General features: G+C 36.8%; 3 protein-coding genes across 3 annotated transcripts; all 3 read left to right on the plus strand.

The window, feature by feature from the left end:
• Positions 1-3,319: 3,319 nt before the first annotated feature.
• On the plus strand, positions 3,320-7,574 carry acat2 (acetyl-CoA acetyltransferase 2). The gene is made up of 9 exons (XM_059512663.1): positions 3,320-3,470; positions 4,215-4,349; positions 4,462-4,643; positions 4,721-4,838; positions 4,917-5,060; positions 5,632-5,754; positions 5,860-6,014; positions 6,239-6,349; positions 6,685-7,574. The coding sequence occupies exons 1-9, from the start codon at positions 3,422-3,424 to the stop codon at positions 6,853-6,855; spliced, it is 1,188 nt and encodes a 395-aa protein (XP_059368646.1). The 5' UTR covers positions 3,320-3,421; the 3' UTR covers positions 6,856-7,574.
• Positions 7,575-8,014: 440 nt separating this feature from the next.
• kif25 (kinesin family member 25) lies at positions 8,015-16,618 on the plus strand. The gene is made up of 15 exons (XM_059512667.1): positions 8,015-8,370; positions 9,147-9,212; positions 10,036-10,161; positions 10,266-10,407; positions 12,042-12,145; positions 12,397-12,482; positions 12,700-12,739; positions 12,836-12,903; positions 13,005-13,079; positions 13,192-13,335; positions 13,441-13,617; positions 14,167-14,321; positions 14,811-15,035; positions 15,231-15,386; positions 15,997-16,618. Exons 1-15 carry the CDS (start codon positions 8,302-8,304, stop codon positions 16,146-16,148), a joined length of 1,785 nt encoding a protein of 594 aa, XP_059368650.1. The 5' UTR covers positions 8,015-8,301; the 3' UTR covers positions 16,149-16,618.
• Positions 16,619-16,751: 133 nt separating this feature from the next.
• Positions 16,752-19,937, plus strand: hebp2 (heme binding protein 2). Its single transcript, XM_059512669.1, has 5 exons — positions 16,752-16,946; positions 17,510-17,597; positions 17,830-17,965; positions 18,432-18,612; positions 19,188-19,937. Exons 2-5 carry the CDS (start codon positions 17,523-17,525, stop codon positions 19,366-19,368), a joined length of 573 nt encoding a protein of 190 aa, XP_059368652.1. The 5' UTR covers positions 16,752-16,946; positions 17,510-17,522; the 3' UTR covers positions 19,369-19,937.
• The last annotated feature ends 2,633 nt before the right edge of the window (positions 19,938-22,570 follow it).

Here is a 22,570-nt window from a genome sequence, read left to right on the forward strand (position 1 = left end):
AGCATGTTGATGCTGTTCCTGGAGAGCCTGAAAGCTGGCTTTAAATCCTCTCCAGAAAAAAACTTGACCAGGATTGGTCATTGATCTGTGAATACCTGCGAGTGGGACTTTGTTCCTGTTAAAATATATAGATAATATATTAAGAATGTTTTTACTTTTGTTGTATTATGTATTTGTTATATGTATTGCTTTTAAAAAGTTGTTACTATATGTACTGTCGTTGCATTGTATTTATTATATTTTTGGATTTAATATAAGCTATATACTCAGTTGTTTTAAGGATTTTGTCTAAAATTTACTAAAATCTGCCATAATTAAATCTCCCTCTAACATTTGCTCTTTTCGTGAAGTATTTCTTTATACTCTATTTCGGTTTCATTCATTTATTGATAAGCTCTAGCACAACATTCATCCCAGAGTCTAAAAGTTGTAGCCTATATGATTATTATAGATATTAAATTGTCCTGTTTGTGTTAATGCAGTAATATGATGTGCACCTAGCTATATAAAGATGATAAACTATAAACTTATTTGAGCACCACAAAGACAAATAAAAGGTGTGTGAAGTGTAAGCTAGTTAATTTAAATGTTATCAACTGTCAAACCTATTGTACTTGTCAGTTTATTTGGTATACTGAAAAATCTAATGTTGTCTCATTACATCCCTGCAATAGTTTACATAACTTTTTGTGAGATAGTACTTTGTAGTCTGTTGATAGGGTGCCTATATGATACATTATAATAAATTTTTATTATGACTTTTCATTTGGATATACCTAACTAAGTCCACATAAGTATATGGGCAGTTTATGAAGAAAGAATAATTAGAAAAACGTACAATGCTAGAGAGACATGCTAATATGGCACGTCTCTTCGCCATCCTCCGCTGCATCCTGGCTTTTCTTTGAAGGATTTGTCTCCTCCGTTCGGCAGCCTCCTCTTCAGCATCTTGATAAATAGCAATTGCAATGGCAATCCTAAGCTGTTCCATTTTGATTTACACTTATTTACAATTGATTTACACTTTTCAACCGTATTATTTAAATTGTAGCTGAGTGGGTTTATTGCTAGATTGTTCTTAATGAAAAGAGGCAGTTGTTTCCACATATTTTATTTATTTTGAACGACGTAAATATAATCACAGTATTAATGTTACCTGAACCACATATTAATGTTTAATAGTTTTTAAAATAAAAAAGAGACAGTCGTTTAATATTATATTCAATTTCATTATAAATATAAAGTGAAAATAATCAGAGTAGGTAAATATTAGTTTTTTAATACTAATATATTTAATATATTGAAAATAAAAAAGAAGTTAATTCAAGTAAAACATGCATGCTGAGTGAAGCTATCAAGTACGCTGCCGTTCCATTTGTAGAATGACTGGACTCGCGTCCTCCCGTCCTCGAGAGTTCGTTCTTCTGAGTCCAACTTGGCATGTCCAAACTCGGAAGGACGGAAGTCCAGACTCTGCGAACTTGGTATTGAGAAATGCCCTGACTGTCTGTTGTTGGTCTCAAGTTCGGTGTCTATTCCCGCAGTTCCCCTGGCTGTAAGCCAAAACGTGATTGGTTGAAGCGATAACGTGCTACGATTGGTCAGCTCAATGTGGCCGTTATTTGATTGGCTTGAGTAAACGGTGGGTGGAGTCCACTTATTTGTGGATTTATCTGCACGTCGACGCTAGAAGTGTTTCAAATCCACAAATGCACAGGAACCGATCCACAAATGCGTGCAGTGATTTACAAATGCACAGACAGCGGTTCACAAATAAATACCAGGTAGAGTTGTGTTTGTGACATTAAACACATTTGTAAATATATTTTTTTTATTTGCAAATCTCATTTTATTTATTTGTGAGTTTTAAATTTTTTTGTGAAACTCTTTATATTCATTTGTGAATTTGATATATTTTTGTGAATCTCGTTACATTTATTTGTGGATCATAATCTATTTATTTGGAATAATGCAACAATTCTAACCCCATAGATAGTAGAGTTGTGACGTTCGCGAACGAACCGATTCTTTTGAACGGCTCATAAACATGAACGATGGGAGCCGAGTCGCGGCTGGAGGGGAGCCGTTCTTTCTGTCGTTCTTTTTTCCTATGCGTATTTCACACAGATGCACACAAATGAGCTCCTCCGCGAGACAGAACAGTTATAGGGGGAGGGGCGCACCCAGCGCAGGCCAACCCTTTATAGCGTTATGTTATTAGTTATTAGTTGTGCATGTTCATTGCAGCCCACTTTGTTATTGTTCATTGACTTGAAGGGGCTGATGTCCTATTTGCAAAGTTTACAGTAGTAATAGTATGTAGTATGTAGACATTTCCATTTTATTTATTCTAATTTTATCTACTTTAAATTTTTTTTGTTTTCTATCAAAATGTTCTTGTGTGATAACAATGTTCTTGTGTGAAAGTGTTTGTAGTAAAAGCTGTTTTGCACAGAAATTCATTGCAGCCGGCTTTGTTTTTGATGTTTATTTGAGTAGGTATTGTATGAATAACATAAGTCAACGTAGCTTTACACACACACACACACACACACACACACACACACACACACACACACACACATTTTGTACTAAAGGTAAATCCAAAATAGTGATGTCATTGTCTAAGCAGAGGGATTTGTGCAACCCTATGGAATATAGTCCACACATGACAAATGAGGTAATAATCAATATTTCAGAATAATTCAAACTCAGATATTGGTGTGTGATATCTGAGTTTTAATTATTTGGCTACAAATCTCACCTCATCATTCCTCCCAGTGATTATTTCCAGGATAAACTGAGATGCCCCCAAGCTGGCTTCTTAAAACTGACTAAATATTTAAAAAGAGCCAAAAGAGCCGTTCTTTTGAACGGCTCTTTGAAAGGAACGGATCGCGAAGATCCGGATCCCCTCAAAGAGCCATAAATCCCATCACTACTCGATAGGAGCGGAATGAAACTTTCTGAACAAAAAGCTTTGTGTGCTGTCTGTCTCCCCTCTTTCTTCCCCCTCCCCCGGTCCGTTGCACACCACGCCCACTTTTTTAGCATTTTTTAAAACCGTGGTGAGAACTAACCTGTGCTGAAATGGGGGGTTTCACGACCCTTTAAATGTGAGACTGTAAAGTGTTGTTTGAAATGTTTTTGATGTAAAATGCCTTTTCAATTAAACAGTTTTTTAGTGATTTCTAGTATGTATAAGCAACGTTTTGCTTGCCTTTTGTTAGCCGTCCACACCATTAGATGGCGCAACAACAAAATAAAACCAATGCATCAGACGTGCAGATCTCGGCTATGATGTTTTCCTGGTCTTGTCTTGTCAAATGAATGAGACTGGGAGGCTCCTCGAAGCAACCTGCATATAGATAGAGCCAGTGTTCCGGAAACATAACGAGGACCTGCCAGCTTTACTGCAAACATGAACACGGATGCGATTGTTATCGTTTCTGCCGCAAGGACTCCTATAGGTAAACTCAAAATAGCATGATGATATTTTCCACACGATTCTGAGCACTTCTTTATAACGTTAGCTGCAAACGGCAGTGCATCATGTGGCAGATTGACGACAGATTATACAAAAACTCTCCTTTGTCACTAACTCCTGAGTTATTAAGATGAAGCTGATGAAAGATAGTCTGTTTGCTTTGGTTGCATATCGTTAAAGTATGTATGTGTCTTGATTATTTTAATAAGCTAATGCTCGAGCTATACGGCAGTAGTGTGTAGTCTCACTATGGTGCAGAAGAAACGTAAAGTTGCTCTGATTGGTTGCTCGGCGTTCTCACCAGTGTTCTCGTGCTCTGATTGGTTCATTTATTCTAACGCCATGGCCAGGAGAAATCTTATTGATTGATCATCCAGAAGATAAACCATTGCTAAATACTTTATCATTCATATATAAATTCATATATACATGTGTATTTAAAAAAAAAAAAAAAAATTCTGACCATTAAGTAAATTATGCTATAATGCTTATCCTAACTTTTATTCATGGAAATAATATCAGTATTTAAATGAAAACAAAAAAAGCTTTAATAAACTGGAAATGGCGTTAAAACTTTCTTTTTCTGCTCTTTATGATTTTGACATGGTAAAAAGCAGAAGTCAGTATATGGACACTATGACTTTATTTATCTTTTACTTTCTTCCATAAATTATATTATTTAGCGGAAACAAGAGTATCAATCTTTTTTTTATTTTTTTATTGACAGGATCATTCAATGGAGCTCTTAGTAGTGTAGCTCTCAATGATTTGGGGACATTAGTTATTAAAGATGTGCTAAAGAGAGCCAATGTAAAGCCAGAAGAAGTCTCCGAGGTCATCATGGGTCATGTCCTCACTGCAGGTATAACACCTCATGTAGTATACTTAGCCCTCTCACCACCATATAAATACAGAACTCTTCAATGAGAGTAGTTTACTTGTGGATTGATAGTCTTCTCCTACATGTATTTAAGGTCATGGACAGAATCCTGCCCGGCAGGCAAGTGTTGCTGCTGGGATCCCATACTCCGTGCCAGCATGGGGCTGTCAGATGGTCTGTGGATCTGGCCTGAAGGCTGTGTGTCTTGGTGCTCAGTCCATCATGACTAAAGAATCCACTATAGTAGTAGCAGGAGGCATGGAGAGCATGAGTCAGGTAAGACAGCTGGAAGAAGCACTTCTGTTATCTTTAAGTAAAAAGTGATGATAACCATGCAGCACTTTGTCTGTCAGGCTCCTCATATAATACAGATGAGGTCAGGGGTGAAGATGGGAGATTCTACTTTGCAGGACTCCATACTGACCGATGGACTAACAGACGCCTTTTACAATTACCACATGGGAGTCACAGGTAATTTCTTAAAACAGATGGCCTACCTTTATTGTGTGCTTCACAACTGATCTAATTTTGGTCATGTGTCTGTGTTAGCTGAGAATGTGGCCAAGCAGTGGGGGGTGTCCCGTGAGGCTCAGGACCAGTTTGCCATGACGTCACAGAACAGAACTGAAGCAGCTCAGAAGGCTGGAGATTTTGACCAGGAGATTGTGCCAGTTACTGTTCCCTCTAGGAAAGGTAAGAGGCTCACTGTATTCAGAAATATGATTTTATTTTTCAGGTATATATATATATATATATATATATATATATAATTTTTTACTCTTTTTGAAATACATCTTGTATGGTCACAAAGCTGCATTCATTTTATAAAAAAATACAGTAAACCCAATAATATTGTCGTTTCATGATTGTTCAGAAAATATTTTTAAAATGCTGATTTGGTGCTAAAGGAACATTTCATAGTATCAATGTTGAAAACAGTCATGCTGCTTAATATTTTTGTGAAAACCATAAATTATTTCAGGACTCTTTAAATATAAATTTCTAAGAAACAGCGTTCCTTTATAATATTTTATTTATTCTTGTAATAATGTAAAAGTCTTTACTGTCACTTTTGATCATCCTGCATCCTTGCTGAAAAAAAATTATTCCTTTCAAAAAACCTTTTACACACCTGAAACTGTTGAACAGTAGTGTGCCTTATTCAGTCAAGGCAGTTTTGTTTACTACAAAAATAATTTTCTTAATCTGAAAAAAGTGACGAGACTGAATATAAATTCAAACAAACCCTTTTTTACCATATCAGGTCCAGTCGAGGTCAAAGCTGATGAGTTTCCGCGGCATGGCAGTAATATTGATGCTATGTCCAAACTGAAGCCTTGTTTTGTGAAGGATGGCTCTGGTACAGTGACAGCTGGCAATGCATCAGGTAAATGGTGACATCTTTAACACTCAATTATGACACAATTTAAGTGTCATTTTCACTGCATAGAGACAAAAATGACCCCCCCACACACTGGTTTTTGTTTAATAGGCATAAATGATGGCGCTGCAGCTACTGTTCTCATGAGCCAATCAGAGGCCCAGAGGCGGGGCTTAAAACCAATGGCACGCATCACGTCCTGGGCTCAGGCAGGCCTTGACCCTTCAGTCATGGGCACAGGGCCAATTCTAGCCATTAGAAAAGCTGTGAGTCATCACAGAGCCTAATCCATCCACATGAATGAAGAATGAATTCTTGTAATCAGTGTTTATCCTGAAATAGCAGTCAGGGGACCGATATAATCCAATAAAACCCCAGAGTTACAATTGGGTTCATAATATAATAATAATAAATATAATTTTTAATAATTTAATTAATGCAATAATGATTCCGTAACTTTGAAAGTGAACTGTATATGCTTTCTAACCAGGCTGATAAAGCCGGATGGAAGCTGGATGAGGTCGATCTGTTTGAGATAAATGAAGCGTTTGCTGCTCAGTCCATTGCAGTGGTAAAGGAGCTCGGTCTAAACCCTGATAAGGTGTGTTATTTCTTCCACTTTATAAATACTTTTCTTCATGCTTCATACAGCTTTACACATTATTATTTTGACACACTTACCCAATGATTTCTGTACCACAGCAACAAGATTGAAATATCATTGCAAATATTTGAGGTCCATCTGCCTTGATCTTTGTTCACTTACCCTATCAGTGACCAGACAGCTACATGAAAATGAATAAAATAACCTCTTTGCCCAAGCTGAAAAATATAATAGTAATATTTATAGAAAGACAACTTTATATCTGTCTCATTTTTTCCATTCTTTTAGTTTATAGTTAATTTACCACTTAATTTGTCTCTCTCTTCCTTCAGGTGAATGTGTGTGGAGGGGCGATCTCTCTCGGACATCCCCTCGGTATGTCTGGCTGTAGAGTTTTGGTGACCCTGCTTCACGCGCTTCAGAGGAAAGGGGGACAGAAAGGGATCGCTTCATTGTGTATAGGAGGTGGAATGGGTATTGCCATGTGTGTAGAGAGAGAATAAGCGCTGAATACTGCTGATATGAACAAATTACTTCTACACTGTAATCGTGTGCTTTTAATCAGGCCTTCAAAATCGAAACCGTCTATGATGAGACTAAAGCAAGTACATACTCAAGTCAGTACTTGTATACATTATAAAGGAAGGGCAACCTGTAGTAAAATTCACAAATGGCCAATTCTGGTGAAATGATCTGATGTATCATCATATACAGTGTATCTGAGGCATTTTCACTTTACACTAATGTATTCCCTTCAGTCTTTTATGGGACATAAAGAGGACTGATTGTTTACCAGCTTTTAAGACATTCCTTTTCTGTGTTACGTCTATGGTTGCTGATTTACTCTTATAGTAGAGCTTTTATTGCTATTACGGTAAAACTGCGTCTGGCCACAAGCATATCAACAATAACTGGATGGTTATGAAAATCATGTCGCATTGTGTTTTAATCAGTCAGTTGATAGGAGTCGATCTGTTTGCAGCAGATTGTAAATTGGACCTAGTGCTTAAATAAGACATGTCTACACTGTGCAATAGAATCTGCCTTCGAAAATGTCAAATGTGCCAAAAAGGCAAAATTAGCCTCTATCCTCTGTGCTTCCAATAGTCTGCTTTTAATACTCTCTCCCAATTTTAATTTATACCTCAGGGGAAAAGCTGTTTACATATTTAGCCTGTGTTGTACTCTTAATCTCACTGCTTAATAAAGAATTTAATGGAGAGACCTGTGTCCTTCAGTGAATGCACATCAATTGGGCCACCAAAAAATATTTATGCACATTTTATAAAAGTTTACTATCATTGCTACCGTGCTTTTTGCATTTATTTCTAATATAAAATAACATGGTTATTTAGCAAATCTCAGCATTTTGTCATTCATTATACTATATTTTTTAGATGTTCAGTAAAATATATATTAACCTCATGAAATGTTGCAGTTAACAGCTGTTTAAATCCGTTTACATTAGTTGTAAACCGAATATTAAACGTCTATGACGACAATCAACCTTATTAGTCTCTTATTACCTCGTCACCTTACTGTGAGAGACCATTTACAATGTAACCAGTAGAGGGCGCCAAATCTCAATGGCGCTGATGACTGTCTCTTCATCGGCCTGTTGTTGAGTCTCCGTCTCAGACTCAGATCAGTGTACAAGTGTGATTGTTGTCATGAAGTCTAAAGGGTTTTAAACCAGTCAAAATGCACACACAACGCCCATATTGTTAATAAATGCACAGACAGTATCACATTGTACTCAAAGCAATGACAGACTATATTAAATGTTAAATATAGATCAGAAAACACCGAACAGGACGACGCCAAATAGGGTAGTGTGCGCAGTCAGATAATCGGATTAAACCTCTGAGAAACCACGCACGAGCTCATCATGTACTGTCTACTGAACAATAAATTCTTCATTTAACGTTCTGTTCTAACTCTCATTCACAATGCCGCTCTTTATCAATCGAGACCAGATTTTTGCACATCAAGTCCATCTTCTAGAGCACAAACTACGGGTGAGTTTCCTCTAATATTGTCGGAATATCAAAGAACAGGTGTGCTGGTAAATAACGTTATCTGTTTGTGTCGCTTTGATTGCATTTGATTTACAGACATATCTACCGTCGTTATGATTTATTGCTATATTATTTGTTTGAGCCGACAATCATTTCAGAAATATCTATATTCCTATAATATAATATAATGTAAAAGGTAGGCTACTAGACCTCTAGGCCTATGACCTCCATATTCGTTTTGTTTTTGTGTGAAGCCACCCACAAAAAAAGCACTGTTATTATGAAGTAGAGTACTTTGGCAATATGATATTCTTTGGGGTGCATTTGAATACTATGTAAATACCTTGGTATATGAATAAGGTAATTATTCCGTTCCAATGGTCTATAGGCCTATATCAAAATACTAAAGTATTATCATCCCATTCCATCAGTGTTTCATGGTGTATATCCGCCATAATTGTTAGCATTTTCTTAAGGGATGGCTGTCTCAAAATCTAGAGAGCTGCTGACCTAGGATAGACACCCTTGTGTGTTTTGTAGGATCATTTGAACGACCTACAATGCCCAGATGTGTTGTCTAGGTAGGCAACTCACTATGATTTTAAGACAGCCACAGGTGTGTCAGGTACACTAGAGCATGACTGATGATAAGTTGAATTTTGTCATTTTATTTAAAAAAATACTTTGTACTTTAGTACTACTATTACATCTATTCTGTATAGTTAGTTACATACTTAAATGTAAGAATAAGGCCCTTTCTTTCTTTCACCTTTCAGAGTAAAGAGGAGCGTATTTTGGAGTTGGAAACAGAGAATGCTCTGCTTCATTTGAGACTCGCTGAGGTATGACTGACGCAAATACTGTGTGAAATGCATCAAACTCCACTAATAGGGTTCGACCCTCCGCCGCAGTTAAGAGTTTGACCTGCCAGATGGTTTCACTGCAAGATAAGTGGCTTGCAGAGAAGAGACAGGTGCTCGCCAGTCTCACCTAATTTACTCACGTGCTTAATATCTGTGAATGAAATACAGACCAGAAATATACCTTTGATTGGAGAGCCACGTACAAAAATATTATGGTAATTTCTGAAGTAGATTTGAGTGCAAATTAAACCATGGTGTATAAATATGATAATCTTTTTGTGTTATGATAAAATATTTATTTTTTTAAAGAAATTAATCATTTTATTCAGTTAGATACATTAGAGCAATCAAAAATGAGTCCACATGTTTGCTACAAAATCTTTCTATTTCTAATAAATACTGTTCTTCTGAGCTTTATGTTCATCAGACTCCCCAATAAATATTATGAATTTTTTTTTTCAAAATCAGCATATTAAAATATTTTTTAGCTTTTTTTGTCATCACAAGAATGAAATAGATATTTAAATATATATTAAAATTGGAAAAAAAAGTAATTTGAATTTGTAATCATGTTTCACAATATCACTGTTTTTAGTATTTTTGATTGAATAAATACAGCCTTTAAAAATAATAATAACAAATCTTAGACTCCAGACTTTTTAATGGTAGTGTGTATCAAAATACCATAGAATTACCATCTCTACAATGTTTTTTGTAAGGTTAAAAAACGTGAATGTAAAAATGTAAATGCTCTGATCATTTTGTATTTGCTTCCCATTGACCTTTCCTTAACCTTTTCAAGTGTCTGGGTAAACTCCGCCATGAGAGAGAGGAGAAAATCCATGTCCAGAGACAGAAACATCAGCAGCAGAGGAAGGTGCAGAAGTCCACACACGCAGCTCTCTCCAAACTTCTGTCTGAAGTTCAGGTGATGGCAAAAATACTGCTTCCAAACAAGTCTTACACAACAAATGCTTTGAAATGAAATGTTTTGCGAATCCAGCATCATCGTGTGCTCCGTGTTGCTCTCAGATGCTGAAACAGGACTTGAGGGATGTTTTTGCCATCTACGTGGGGTTTGCTAAAGAGCTGGAAGAACAAAGCAAGCAGCTGTTTGAATGTGTGGGCACGGCCAGAAATGCTGTTCAGGATTTCCAAAGTGATGACCTTCAGAGTGAGTGTGAACTCAAATACCAGTATATCAGTTAATTCATTAATTACGTGCATATACATTTATATTCAATCGAATGGCAAGGTCACCTGATGGCAAGATTATGAACCTCAACTCTGAACCTCCATCTCTTCTTCTATTTAATCTCCTGCTCTCATTCCCTTCATTCTTCCCCGTCTGTCTCCTTCAGATGTGTTGTGACAGTAGGTATGTGGTGCAGTGTTCAGAGATTATCTACACTTCCCCACCCCCAGCCTCTCCTCCAGGAAAAGCTTCTGTCAGCAGGGACAGTAAGGTTATGTGTCCTGTGTGCCACCTGCACACCATGGTGACAAGCCTCCCACAGGGCCTGTGGATCTTATCCCTTGTCATTTATATAGCTGTATTTATAAAACTCCCTAGTTGCTGTATGTCAAATTGCAAATGAAAAAAATCTTCTTGACCAAAAGCTTTAAAGCATACATCCAAAGATTACAGTACATGGTCGTTTGTTGGCGTTTTTCCACTGTCATTATATAAGTTTGGCTTTTGATATTGTATTGATCACTACCATTAATGTTTCCAGTGATGTTTGGTGGAATTAATTTAATATTAACTTCTTTGCATTTACATGTTGACACACATTTAATTCACCTGGCACAATCAACTATCAACAATTACAAACATTGTGTTTGAATGAATAAAGTATATAAACCTAGATTTAATTAAATCAGTCACAGATTAGTTTGTGATTGTAAACATTCAAAAATAATAAGTGCAACCAAAGATTTATTCACCAGCATCTTTTGAGTAGTTTGTTACTACTAAATGTTGGGTTTTTATTTAATATTGTCACCTTTTTTCTGACCATTAGTGGTCACAAAGATGTAGGTAACCTTCGATTTACTGTTCTAAGCAGTTACTAGAACTGAGTGGCTTAAAGATAATTTAGTATTCATTTAGTGTCAAAAAGTGTCTAAATTTTGACTTCCAAACTTTGTTGTTTAGTTTGTAATAAGTCTGTAAGTTTGCACCAGTTTGTCCCTTTTTATGGCTACTTGTGGACGAAATGCAGACATGCTTTCATGCTTTAGCATCCTAAAAAGATTATGAGCTCAAAACGCTTGTTTTTTGTTGTTGTTGTTTTGTTTTTTTGGTGTACTGTAGCTATTGGACAGTGTTACTGTAGAAAAAAGAAAAAGCAATTTACACAATGTTTCATATTGTAAAATGTGGTTTGTTTTGGTTTTATCAAGTATTTTCTAATTCAGTTTTCTTTTTCTTTGGCTTCCAACAACATTGCCCCATCAATTCACTTTTTTCTAGTCAAATCATTAAACTTTCTGACTGCAGTGTCCCATGGATAAGTGGTTTCTATATGTTAAGATTTATACATTATCCAAAGTGACTTACAGTGCATTCAGGCTGTAAATTTTTTATCTTTTTTATTTTTTAATTTTTTTTTAGTTTTTATCAGTATGTGTGTTCACTGGGAACTAAACCCACAACCTTTTGCGTTGCTAACACAATGCTCTACCCCTGAGCCATAGGAACACTACATGTCAATTCAATTGATCCAATACTTTTTTTGTATTCATACGTTTATGTACACAAATAGATAGTTGTGAAGAATTTTTTCCCCCTTTTGTTTTCTGCAGAGCTCCGGTTTCAGGTGACCGCACTTGAACGCTCTTTACAGACAGAGAAGGAGAGGTGCAGAGAGGAGCGGGCGAGGAGGAGGCTGCTCCACAACACCCTGATTGTACGTATGTGGTTCTCTGATTTGATTTATTGTTCATACTGTATCTATAGATTTAACATTTTGCCATTTAAATGTAGGGAGTACATTGGATATGACATTATGTTATCAGCTGCTGTGGTGGCTATTGCTTTTGAACCCTGAATATTTCAGTTATGATTTTAGACCAGTTTTTACCTGACTTATCCTTAAAAATGACTAAGCATTCAGGATGATTCAGTTAAACTAACAATAAAACACATTTCTCTCTGTAGGAGCTGAGGGGGAATATCAGAGTTCACTGCAGGGTGCGTCCAGTTCTACACTTTGATCACATTCCAGGATCACCCGCAACCAATGGGTAATGTAATCTAAATACATATTGAATGAATAGTGGTAGATTAATGCATATTTAATTACTAAAAATGGTTAATTTACAAACTTGAAATTCAATCTAATTTAGTAAATTATTAATTAAATTGTAAGTTAAATCAAATGAAATGTTTCTTACAGAAATCACTTGCTTTGGGAATGCTGTATGTCTTGTAGGTGTACTAAATCTCCTGTTCCTTTTTAAGATCTTCATCATGTGAAGCAGTAGTGCAGGCGATCAATGATGTGAGTGTATTGATTGTTTGTAGTGTTTATGGGATCTATAAAATTGTAATGGCCAAGTATTACAGCCTACACTCTCTGACCAACTGTGTTTTGCAGGACTCTGTTTTTGTGAACAGCGCCAAAACCTCAAGTCCTGCAATGACCAAATTATTTGAGTTTGAGAGGTATTTAGACACTGCATAAAATGTAAACATTTAAGATGGGAGCTTTGGTGGTGGATATTGTAGCGTGTCTGTGATTTATTTGTATTTTTTATGATTTGCAGAGTACATGGTCCAGAAGACAGTCAAGAGACTGTGTTTGATGAGGTGAAACCTCTTTTAACATCTCTACTTGATGGGTAAGTGTCCTATTTAATACAACCAAGTTTAAATATTCACTTTAGGGAAAATACTGTGATGAAATTAGTAAGTATATAATATTTATATACAAAAAGATCTCTTTGATTTCAGGTATAATGTATGTATCATGGCATATGGCCAGACAGGCAGTGGAAAGACACACACAATGATTGGCTCCCGGTCTGAGGATCCCACAGCTGCAGTGCAGGACTCTCAACAGGGCATCATTCCAAAAGCAGCCAATGAGCTATTCAAGTAAACCGCGGCTCACTTCTCTCAGAGCACAGTTAAAATCACTACACGTTTCTCTTATCTACAATATCACCACATCAAGTCTGTCTGTACTGATAAATGTTCCAGGCTGATCTCTGAGAAGCCAGCGGACAGTCATACGGTGGAGATGTCAGTGGTGGAGGTCTATAATAATGAAGTTCTGGACCTGCTGGCCAGAGATGAAGATGGGGCAACAGTTGGAGTAAAGAGAGAGGTCATCACCACCAGCACAGGCACCAGTGAGGTGCCATGCCTAACATATGAGTGAGTCACAGCAGTCAGCATGAAGATACAACATATCCCACATTTAAACTTATTGTATTTTAACAGTTTTACTAAATACAATGGTCAGTGCAAATAATAAAGTGCCACTAACTATAATCATATCAGTTTTCAAGGTTTCAGTTTGTTTACATTAGTTAATGCCTTAGGAATGATAAACTAACAACAATTTTCTAAAACCTTTATTAATCGAAGTTCTAAATATACAGTTGTTCATATACAGTTTAAATTTAGTTTAACACAAAGTACAGGGACGAGAAGTATGCTTTCCATTTATATTGTTGTTGTCAACATTTTGCTCCCTTTTGTGTGATATATTAAATCAAACCGTTTTGGTACTGTAGATATTTATATATATAGAGATATTTTTGGGTGCATTTATGCATGTGTGGGTTGCATTTACTGTACGTTTACAATCAGCATTTATTTTTTGTGTGACCTTTTTCATTGAACTTTGAGCTTTTGCTGCATGCACACATGACTGTCACGGGTTTACATGTGTTTGACTTGGCTTGCATGTGTATGTGTCAGGTTGGTGCGGAGCTCTGCAGAGGTAATGCAGCTGATCAATTCTGTGTTAAAACTAAGATCTCACAGTCCCACCCTGGTGCACATGGACTCCTCCAGATCTCATTTCATCGTCACTCTCACAGTCACCTCCAAAAGCCCAGATGCACTTGCTCTAGGTATGATATACAGGGTTTATTCAAGAGTGCCAGTCCCCAACTCATAGGTTTTGAAGCTGTATTTCTCCCTTAAGCCATATGCTGCTATCTGCAACACATGTGGTTATGGCTGTTAAGTGAGACCGAACATATTATCTGAAGACGCACAAACAAACAATCGTTCAAACAGCCCCATTTTCTCACACACCCACTGGATTAGTTATCTTCAAACACACACACAAACTTAACTACTTTCTTGCTTCTTTAAAAAGAGATCCCAACCAATGCTCATTTTAAAGGTTTCTCAAGATAGCACTGAAAGACCTTTTAAAGGTTTTCATTGGATTCAGGTGAGTAGCATCACAGACATATGGGCAGAAGATGTATAATTCTATAAAATGAATGGAATTGGACAAATCAAAATGCTCAATATGATTTCTGTAGTCCTGCCCTAAAGTTAAAAGAGCTAATAATCTTTTTAAATAAAATTATAATTTATGCGCGTTGCAGCTCGTCGTCTGCAGAATGCCAGACAGGACGTCCAGCAGGTGTCTCAGAAGGAGTGGTGGAGCCCACGCTGCCGCCGGGCCGCTTCCTCACGCTCGTCTAGCCCTGCCTTCTCACCGTGCCACTCCCCCTGCCACTCGCCATGCCCCTCCCCCCGGCCCAGCATCACACAGCACCCCATCAAAACCAAGCTGCAGTTGGTGGACCTGGCTGGGAGTGAGTGTGCAGGTAAGAGGATGCAATGTTGTGCTTCGTCTGTCAAAGACATTATGAGAACCATTTTACAATCAAATAAAACACAATAACCATATTCAGTCATAAGGTTTATAGAGTGTTAAATCTCAAGTCAGGTTTTATTCAAGCGCTGCAAGTAAATGAAGTTGTGAATAGTGCTTCAGCGCTGAAGTTTTGGGATGTGTTTAGGGATGTCAGGTGTGACCGGTGCTGCTCTGTGGGAAAGCTCCTGCATAAACCGCAGTCTCTCGGCTTTGTCTGATGTTCTGGGAGCTCTAGCTGAAAGACGACCTCACGTACCCTACCGCAACAGCAAACTAACACATCTACTACAGGACGCCATAGGTAAGAGCAGATCTACTGTGAAACACCATTATTTTACACTTGTTCCCTATCCTGTCTCAAAAATCTGTCTTCATCCATTTATCCAGAAAATGTGTTTAAAGACAAGCCAGACATTTTTTACATGCATGTATTTTGCATATGTCATTTATAATAGGACAACTTATTTTGAAAATGATACAAATACTGTCAGGTAAATATAATGTATATTATTATTATTTATCTACAAATGTTTTAATTATGCCATATGTTCCTTTTGCCTGTCCAGGGACCACATATTAAATTTAGCTCTCTAATTTTCTGTAGATGACTTGTAAAGGTATATTGTTGTCATAAGCACTATATAAGTAAATTTGACTTGACTTAATTCTGGGGCAGTCGTGGACATCCTTTGCCCTTGTTAAATAAATTAAGAACTTAAAAATTCATACTTTTTGCAATCATTGGCCTCTGAATAAAGATTTTGTTATATCTGTTCCTTGTATATGTTAAAACCTGTTCAGCCAGTTAGGTTTCAACATGCCACTTTAAAAGTGTCATAGACAGGCCTACCTACATTCTTCCCTCCCAAGCCTCACCTGACCATCCTTTTGACATCTTTTCCTGTCCACAGGAGGGGATGCCAAGCTTCTGATAATGCTGTGCGTATCTCCCACTCAGCGCTTCCTCACTGAATCTCTTCAGTCCCTGGGGTTCGGTGCCCGAGCCAGACAGGTTCAGAGAGAGCCCCCACGAAGGAAAAACACGGCTCTGAAGAGGAAATAACCAACATGGAGATCCATTTAATAGCAGCTTGTGTGTTTTTATTTGTATGAATTTTGGTCACAGGTTTATGGTGCTCAGGTCATGTTGAAAGTTGCAGTGCTTTGTAAGAACACTTTAGGGTTAAATGTATATTTATATAGTTAATGCTTTATTCAATATTGACATTTTTTGGACAAGTTACAAACAATCTCTTGCACACTGGGGATGCTACTCTGACAAAATGTTTACAGGTTTCTGTGTCAAGTGTGAGTGGAATATTTCAGATTATATCTGTCTGCAATTAACCATTAGTTTGTACTAAAGTATTGATGTGGTGATGAAAAATGTATGGCTTTTAAGTAATACTGTTTGCAACCTGACTCTAGTTGACCTTATTTATTGCAAAGTAATTTAACGCCTTTGCAATGTATCACTATTTATGGATGTTCAAAAATGCTTTAGATTTAATAAAACGTACAGTTAATCATGTACATCCGCTATTTTCTTTCAAATATTTTGCCCATTGTCGCAAAGGGCACTGATGTAATTGTTCTTCAGCTGCTGGGTCGTGCTCTTCTTCATTTACACATTCGTCACAACCAATCAGTGCCTTATCATGCTTGATGTAACAAAAAACACGGAAGTGTCAGTGTAAGCGTTACTTAAGCGGAGACTTGTTACATAGCGTCCGTAACTGCATCTTCTTTATCTGGAAGTTAACACGTCTGTCTGTGACGGTATAAAGGCTACTGCGCCCGCGCTTCGCTGAGCTTTCGGTCTTCAGTCACTTGCTGCATTTTAGCGCTCAACTGCGGACAGGTGAGTTTATTTACCACTGCGATCTCGGAACTTAAAGCGTATAAAATAGTAGTAGTAGCGCCCTTTGGCAACGTTTGGAAAGACGTCGCCAATATTCATCCGTGTGCACGTTTTTATTAAGTCGTGTATGAGGGGAAAACATGACTGCTACAGTGTCTACTTTTCCTCAGTATGGCGAGATATTTACTGTTTTACAGCATGTCAAAGCTTAAACTAACGGATTGAAGCTGTATTAACGTTTAAACATGACCTAGAATAGTTAATACATATTGATAGCCTTGTCATAATCATGTTAATATGGGCAGAGAAGGCTACTATAAAATCCAAGTTCCGTCTAAACGCACTGGACTACAAATTCCCACTCAGTGTTTTATGTAAAAATAAATATCTCCCAATTTTTCCACTGTCCTTTATACGAATGTATAAAGATATTTTAGGTTAAAATTTTAAGTCATTACAAAGATTCATCTGGTGACTGCTTCATTATGATGTAGTGCAATTTCTAAATTGTATTTTGTCTAAATTGATTGCAACTCTATTATTGCATTTTTAATTTTGAACAGCATTACAGTGACGATGCTTAAAGCCATCGGCCAAACGTTGTTTTCTTCTGGACTCCAGCAGCCAAAATTCACTGCTCAACCGAGTAAGGTCAGTGTGTGTGTACATGTGTGATTTTGCCAGAAACCTTCCAGTTTTTACTGCAAACTTTGGAAAAGTTAATATTTACTTACTGCTTATTAGCAGAGCTACTGCTTAGGTTTTTTTTTTTTAAATGTTGTCTGCTCATGTCTAGTTTAAACCAGACCTTGTTTCTTGTGGTTGGATGTTGTTTAAAGGCTCAAATGTTTCCAGTCATATTTGATGAAGAAATGCTTTTCAGGGTGAAGACTATGAGGTCCGCACTTACCACACAACAAACTGGGTCAGCACAGCTGTGACTGGCATGGAGCAGGACCCAGCCTTTAGCACAGGCTTCAGAAGACTCTTCAAATACATCCAGGGGAATAATGACAAGAGTAAGTGGTCATGTTCCTGTAGAGGACTAGAAAGAAGATTTTTCTGTAGTAGACATTCAAGATTAGTACTTTGAGCCATTGTTGCCACATTTTGGGCCCGTGTTTATGACATTTTCATTGCATAACACATATACAATGGAAAATAGCATAAGCATATGGGTGAGAAATCTCATGCATTAAGCCAAAATTCAGTTATTTGTAAGTTAAGGTTTTCTGTGAGGTACATGACTGCAATGAATTACATCTGAATATGCTTTTATAATAATAAAAAGCATGTGATAGGTTGTGTTCCCACAGAGTAAACAGTGTTAATTATTCACCAGATGACACTCTCCCTGCAAAATATCACTTTTTTTTTCAGATATTTCAGACACTAAGAACAGTGCATGTTTCCGCACCTTTAAATTAATGAACCACCTTGGAGATCGGCTTTATTTGAGTGTTTTTTCTGTATGTCATGTATCAGAGTGTAAGGTGGAGATGACGGCACCAGTGAGTTGTCTGATTGAGCCTGGTGCTGGACCCGCATGTGAAAGCACCTTCACTGTGTCCTTCTACATCCCTGAGGAACATCAGGCTGACCCACCCAAACCCACTGATCCAGATGCTTTCATCGAGAACAGAAAAGAGGTCACGGTTTTTGTGAGGTATGTTTGTGGTGTGGGCTTTCAAATTGTAGATGCGTTAAATGGCAATAAGAACATTTGAAAAAACATTTATGGTACAGTATATGGTGCTTCAGTTTTCATCAGTGAATCCTGAATAAAAAAAAAATGATGCATTTAGCAGACACTTTTATCCAAAGCGACTTACAGTGCATTCATGCTAACATTGTTTACCTAGCATGAATAAAATCCTGATTAAAACAGTGCAGTTTCCCTAAAAGTATTAAGCAGCACAACTTTTCAACATTAATTAAAAAAATGTTTCTTGGCCACAAATTCAGCATATTACAATGATTTCTCAAGCATCATGTGACACAAAAATACTGGTGTGATGACTGCTGAAAATTAAGTTTCACCATCACAGGAATTATTATTATTATTAAATATATTAAAATAGGACAAAAAGTTATTTGACTGTGTTTTACTGTCTTACTAAGCATTAGATAATTATTTTATAAACGTTAAAACTTATTACTCTAAACTTTTAAATGGCGATTTATTTAATTGAATAATATTGTTGTCATAGCTTCATGTCAGCTTGGCTTTGGTTTTTGCAGGACCTATGGAGGCTTTGCCAACAGTGAGAGCAGCCGTGCTGAGATTCTGAAACTGATAGAGAGCCTCAAGAGGGATGGAATGAAGTTCAAGGAGGCTCCGTTCTACAGAGCGGGATATGACAGCCCCTTCAAACTGACCAACCGCAGGAATGAAGTGTGGCTGATCAAAGATGAGGAATAAAAGTCCCAACGATCAAATGGTCATGCATTATGATGTGAATAAAGGAAGAGGGCAATTTATTTGTTTGAACTTAACAATAGTTATTTTTCAGATGCTCTGTTTATTATGTACCGCAAGTGCCTGTATGTTTTTATGAGAATTTAACACTGTACTAATTGTATATCTCACCAATATTTTGAAGCAACATTTTTAGGTACTGACAGTTATCTGCTTAATTATACAAAAATAATGTAGAAAATAACTTCTAATTGTCTGTCAGACTGACACATTGCCTAAATCTCACTGTTTTCAATGTCACTAATAAAGTCTCAAAGCACTTAGGATCAAGTACTGCATGACTTGACGGAATTTAACTTTTTTTTAAAATGTAAAATGTATAATGTCATCTGTATTTTCTATTTGAGCTGTTTATGTTGCACTGAATCTTGATTCTAATCATTTATGGGAACAATGACATTGTATCATCTTGACAACTAGTATTTTGTCATTTTGGTCTTAAAATAACCTGTACACATTTTTAAACACAGCCATCTAGTGGTTAAAAATAAATAAAACTGAGGTTGTTTGGCTCTGCTGGCATGAATGAGTAGTAGGCCTATTGTGCTGCCGCACCTGAGACTGCAGTTTCAGGACCACAATCGTAGGAGATTTTATTTTCTTAATGTACATTTATAGCTTTATATTCTGTATTTGTATCATCAATTCTAAGGAATACTTTACGCACACTTGAGTAATTATCTTAGTAACAACATTTTATAAATGAGACCAGGTCTCTGCTGATGGCGTAGAATTTGCTGTCACAAAAACTGGGGTCCTAGAAGTGAAATCCTGAAACTGGCCTAAACTACCTGTTTGATCTGAATCTCAGCAGAATAGGCGTTTTTGGTTTAACAAAAGCCTATTTTTGGTGATTTTCCAAAACTGCCACTTTAAAAGCTCCATGGTCTATTTTACAACAAACTTTTTAGGTCCATGCTACTTTTCTCCGTGTACATCACATGACTCGCACAGTGCGAATGACCTAAGCAAGTTCATACAAAACCTTTCCAGACAGCTCTAAAATAGTATAAACCATTAATGTTTGTGTATTTTTACATGTATTTACATGAAAGTAAAAACATGGTTTGGTCTTTACACACACTCACATATACATAATATATAGGTACATCTAAAGAAAATTAGAATATTGTGAAAAAAAGTTATTTTTGGCCCATGCATACGCCTCTCTTCCAGATGTGACGTTTATAAACCGTAAATGATCTTGAAATTGTGCGCAGCTGACTGGTGTCAGATCTCCGCCTTGTTAACGTCTTCTAATTAATATCACTGCCACATAAAAGAGCACACGCCAATATCCGAATTTCTATGGTTGAGAATTACGAGCACAAAAAAAAAAAACCGTCAAACGTTGCCAACTCAGCAGTCTTCCCAATTATTGTGTTTTCAGAGAACCAGAATTGATACTGTAGGGATGGTCAATTAATAGATCTCAAATGTAAATATTTTAACATTTTGAGTTACTGGATTTTTGACTTTAAAGGGATAGCTCACTTTCAAATTAAATGTTGGTATGTTTTAGCTTAAGACTCAATAACAAAAATGGTGTGCACATCCCAAACATCCAAATAGGATGCAGGTGCAAGACAACTTAATAATATAATCAAATAAAGAAGTGAAGTCTGCACACTGAAAACTACTGCTCCAGAGGAATTTAATTAAGCTCAAGCAACGTTTCGACTTTCAGGTCTTCATCAGGCACAGTATCAATGTAAAGTGAAGTCAACTTTAAATAGACACAGGTGATCACCTTAATTAGGCACATCCAAGCAATCATGTGACAAATACAAGTCATGTGACACATACAAGTCATGTCCATTATGTGACAAAAACAAATCATGCTACAAAGACATTTTGAATATCTATAAAAATGGCTTAATATCAAAATCCTCATTCAACCCTAAAGGTGACAATGTATTTAAAGTATAAATCCAGAAACTTTCCCTCTTTAATAATTTCTTCTCATAATCTCCTCCTCTTAAGGGTTTTGTTACCTTTTTTATACCGATATACTGTAAAACGCTGACGTTATGGCCTGCTTGTCTAAAATGAGACGCTATAGGACTGCACATATCTCCAGTTCGAATGTTACTGCGATGTTCACTAATACGAGTGCGTAATTGTCTGAATGTTTTACCCACGTATGCAAGACCACAAGGGCAACGAATTAGATAAATTGCATGAGTGGAAGCGCAGGTAATGGTACCCCGTATCAGAATGTCACGACCAATGCGTGGATGACTAAACGATTTACATTTATGTGTAAAAGCACACTGGGCACACTTACCACATCTATAATTACCAGGAGGAAGAGAAGGAATACTTTGTTTGACACGTGAAGGATATTCAGATTTAACAAGTAAGTCACGAAGATTGTTTTGACGTTTAAAAACTAACTTCGGACCATTTTTGAAAACACCTGATAATTTAGGATCACTTGAAATAATATGCCAATGTTTGTTTAGGACTCTACGAAACTCCGCTCCCAGTGCAGAGTATTTTATCATGCACATGGGAGCATTATGATCTTGCGTTTTATTATTGTGTTTTGTTCGCAAACACTGCATTTGAGATGTCTCGTTGAATTTCTTTTTGGCATCTTCGATCCATTCTATACAATAACCACGATTCAAGAATCTTTTAGTTAAATCATTGGCTTGATGAGTATAAGATTTATCCGTACTACAAACTCTGCGCACACGCTTAAATTGGATGATAGGTAAACTCTTAACTAAAGGTCTAGGATGGAAACTATCGCCTCTTAAAATAGTATTGCGATCCGTTGGTTTTCGGTACAGATCGGTGTGGAGTTTCCCGTCACATATGTATACTCGAACATCAAGAAAACTAATGCTCACTGGATCACATTCCATTGTGAAATTCACATGCTCAGTCCTTGAGTTAAGATAATTCAAAAACGTCAACATCTCTGCAGGTGTGGCCTTAGTAATCATAAAAATGTCATCAATATACCGTTTATAAAGCAAAATCTTAGGGCGAAAAGAATTTGACTCATTTAAAATAAAGTCGTTTTCAAACACTCCCATATACAAGCAAGCATAATTAGGTGCCATTTTACTACCCATTGCAGTACCTTTAACTTGTAAATAAAAATCGTCCTGAAAACGAAAAAATTATTAGTTAA

Source organism: Carassius carassius, chromosome 27 (genome assembly GCF_963082965.1).
Source record: "Carassius carassius chromosome 27, fCarCar2.1, whole genome shotgun sequence".
NCBI lineage: Eukaryota > Metazoa > Chordata > Actinopteri > Cypriniformes > Cyprinidae > Carassius > Carassius carassius.

Excerpts from the sequence above, each read along its gene's own strand:
- acat2 (XM_059512663.1), top strand. The coding sequence starts at position 3,422 with ATGAACACGGATGCGATTGTTATCGTTTCTGCCGCAAGGACTCCTATA. Across the intron at positions 4,839-4,916 it reads TTACCACATGGGAGTCACAG|CTGAGAATGTGGCCAAGCAG; the intron begins GTAATTTCTTAA and ends TGTCTGTGTTAG. Across the intron at positions 6,350-6,684 it reads TCGGTCTAAACCCTGATAAG|GTGAATGTGTGTGGAGGGGC; the intron begins GTGTGTTATTTC and ends CTCTTCCTTCAG.
- kif25 (XM_059512667.1), top strand. The coding sequence starts at position 8,302 with ATGCCGCTCTTTATCAATCGAGACCAGATTTTTGCACATCAAGTCCAT. Across the intron at positions 12,146-12,396 it reads TGCTCCACAACACCCTGATT|GAGCTGAGGGGGAATATCAG; the intron begins GTACGTATGTGG and ends TTCTCTCTGTAG. Across the intron at positions 12,904-13,004 it reads AAATTATTTGAGTTTGAGAG|AGTACATGGTCCAGAAGACA; the intron begins GTATTTAGACAC and ends TATGATTTGCAG.
- hebp2 (XM_059512669.1), top strand. The coding sequence starts at position 17,523 with ATGCTTAAAGCCATCGGCCAAACGTTGTTTTCTTCTGGACTCCAGCAG. Across the intron at positions 17,598-17,829 it reads TCACTGCTCAACCGAGTAAG|GGTGAAGACTATGAGGTCCG; the intron begins GTCAGTGTGTGT and ends AATGCTTTTCAG. Across the intron at positions 17,966-18,431 it reads CCAGGGGAATAATGACAAGA|AGTGTAAGGTGGAGATGACG; the intron begins GTAAGTGGTCAT and ends GTCATGTATCAG.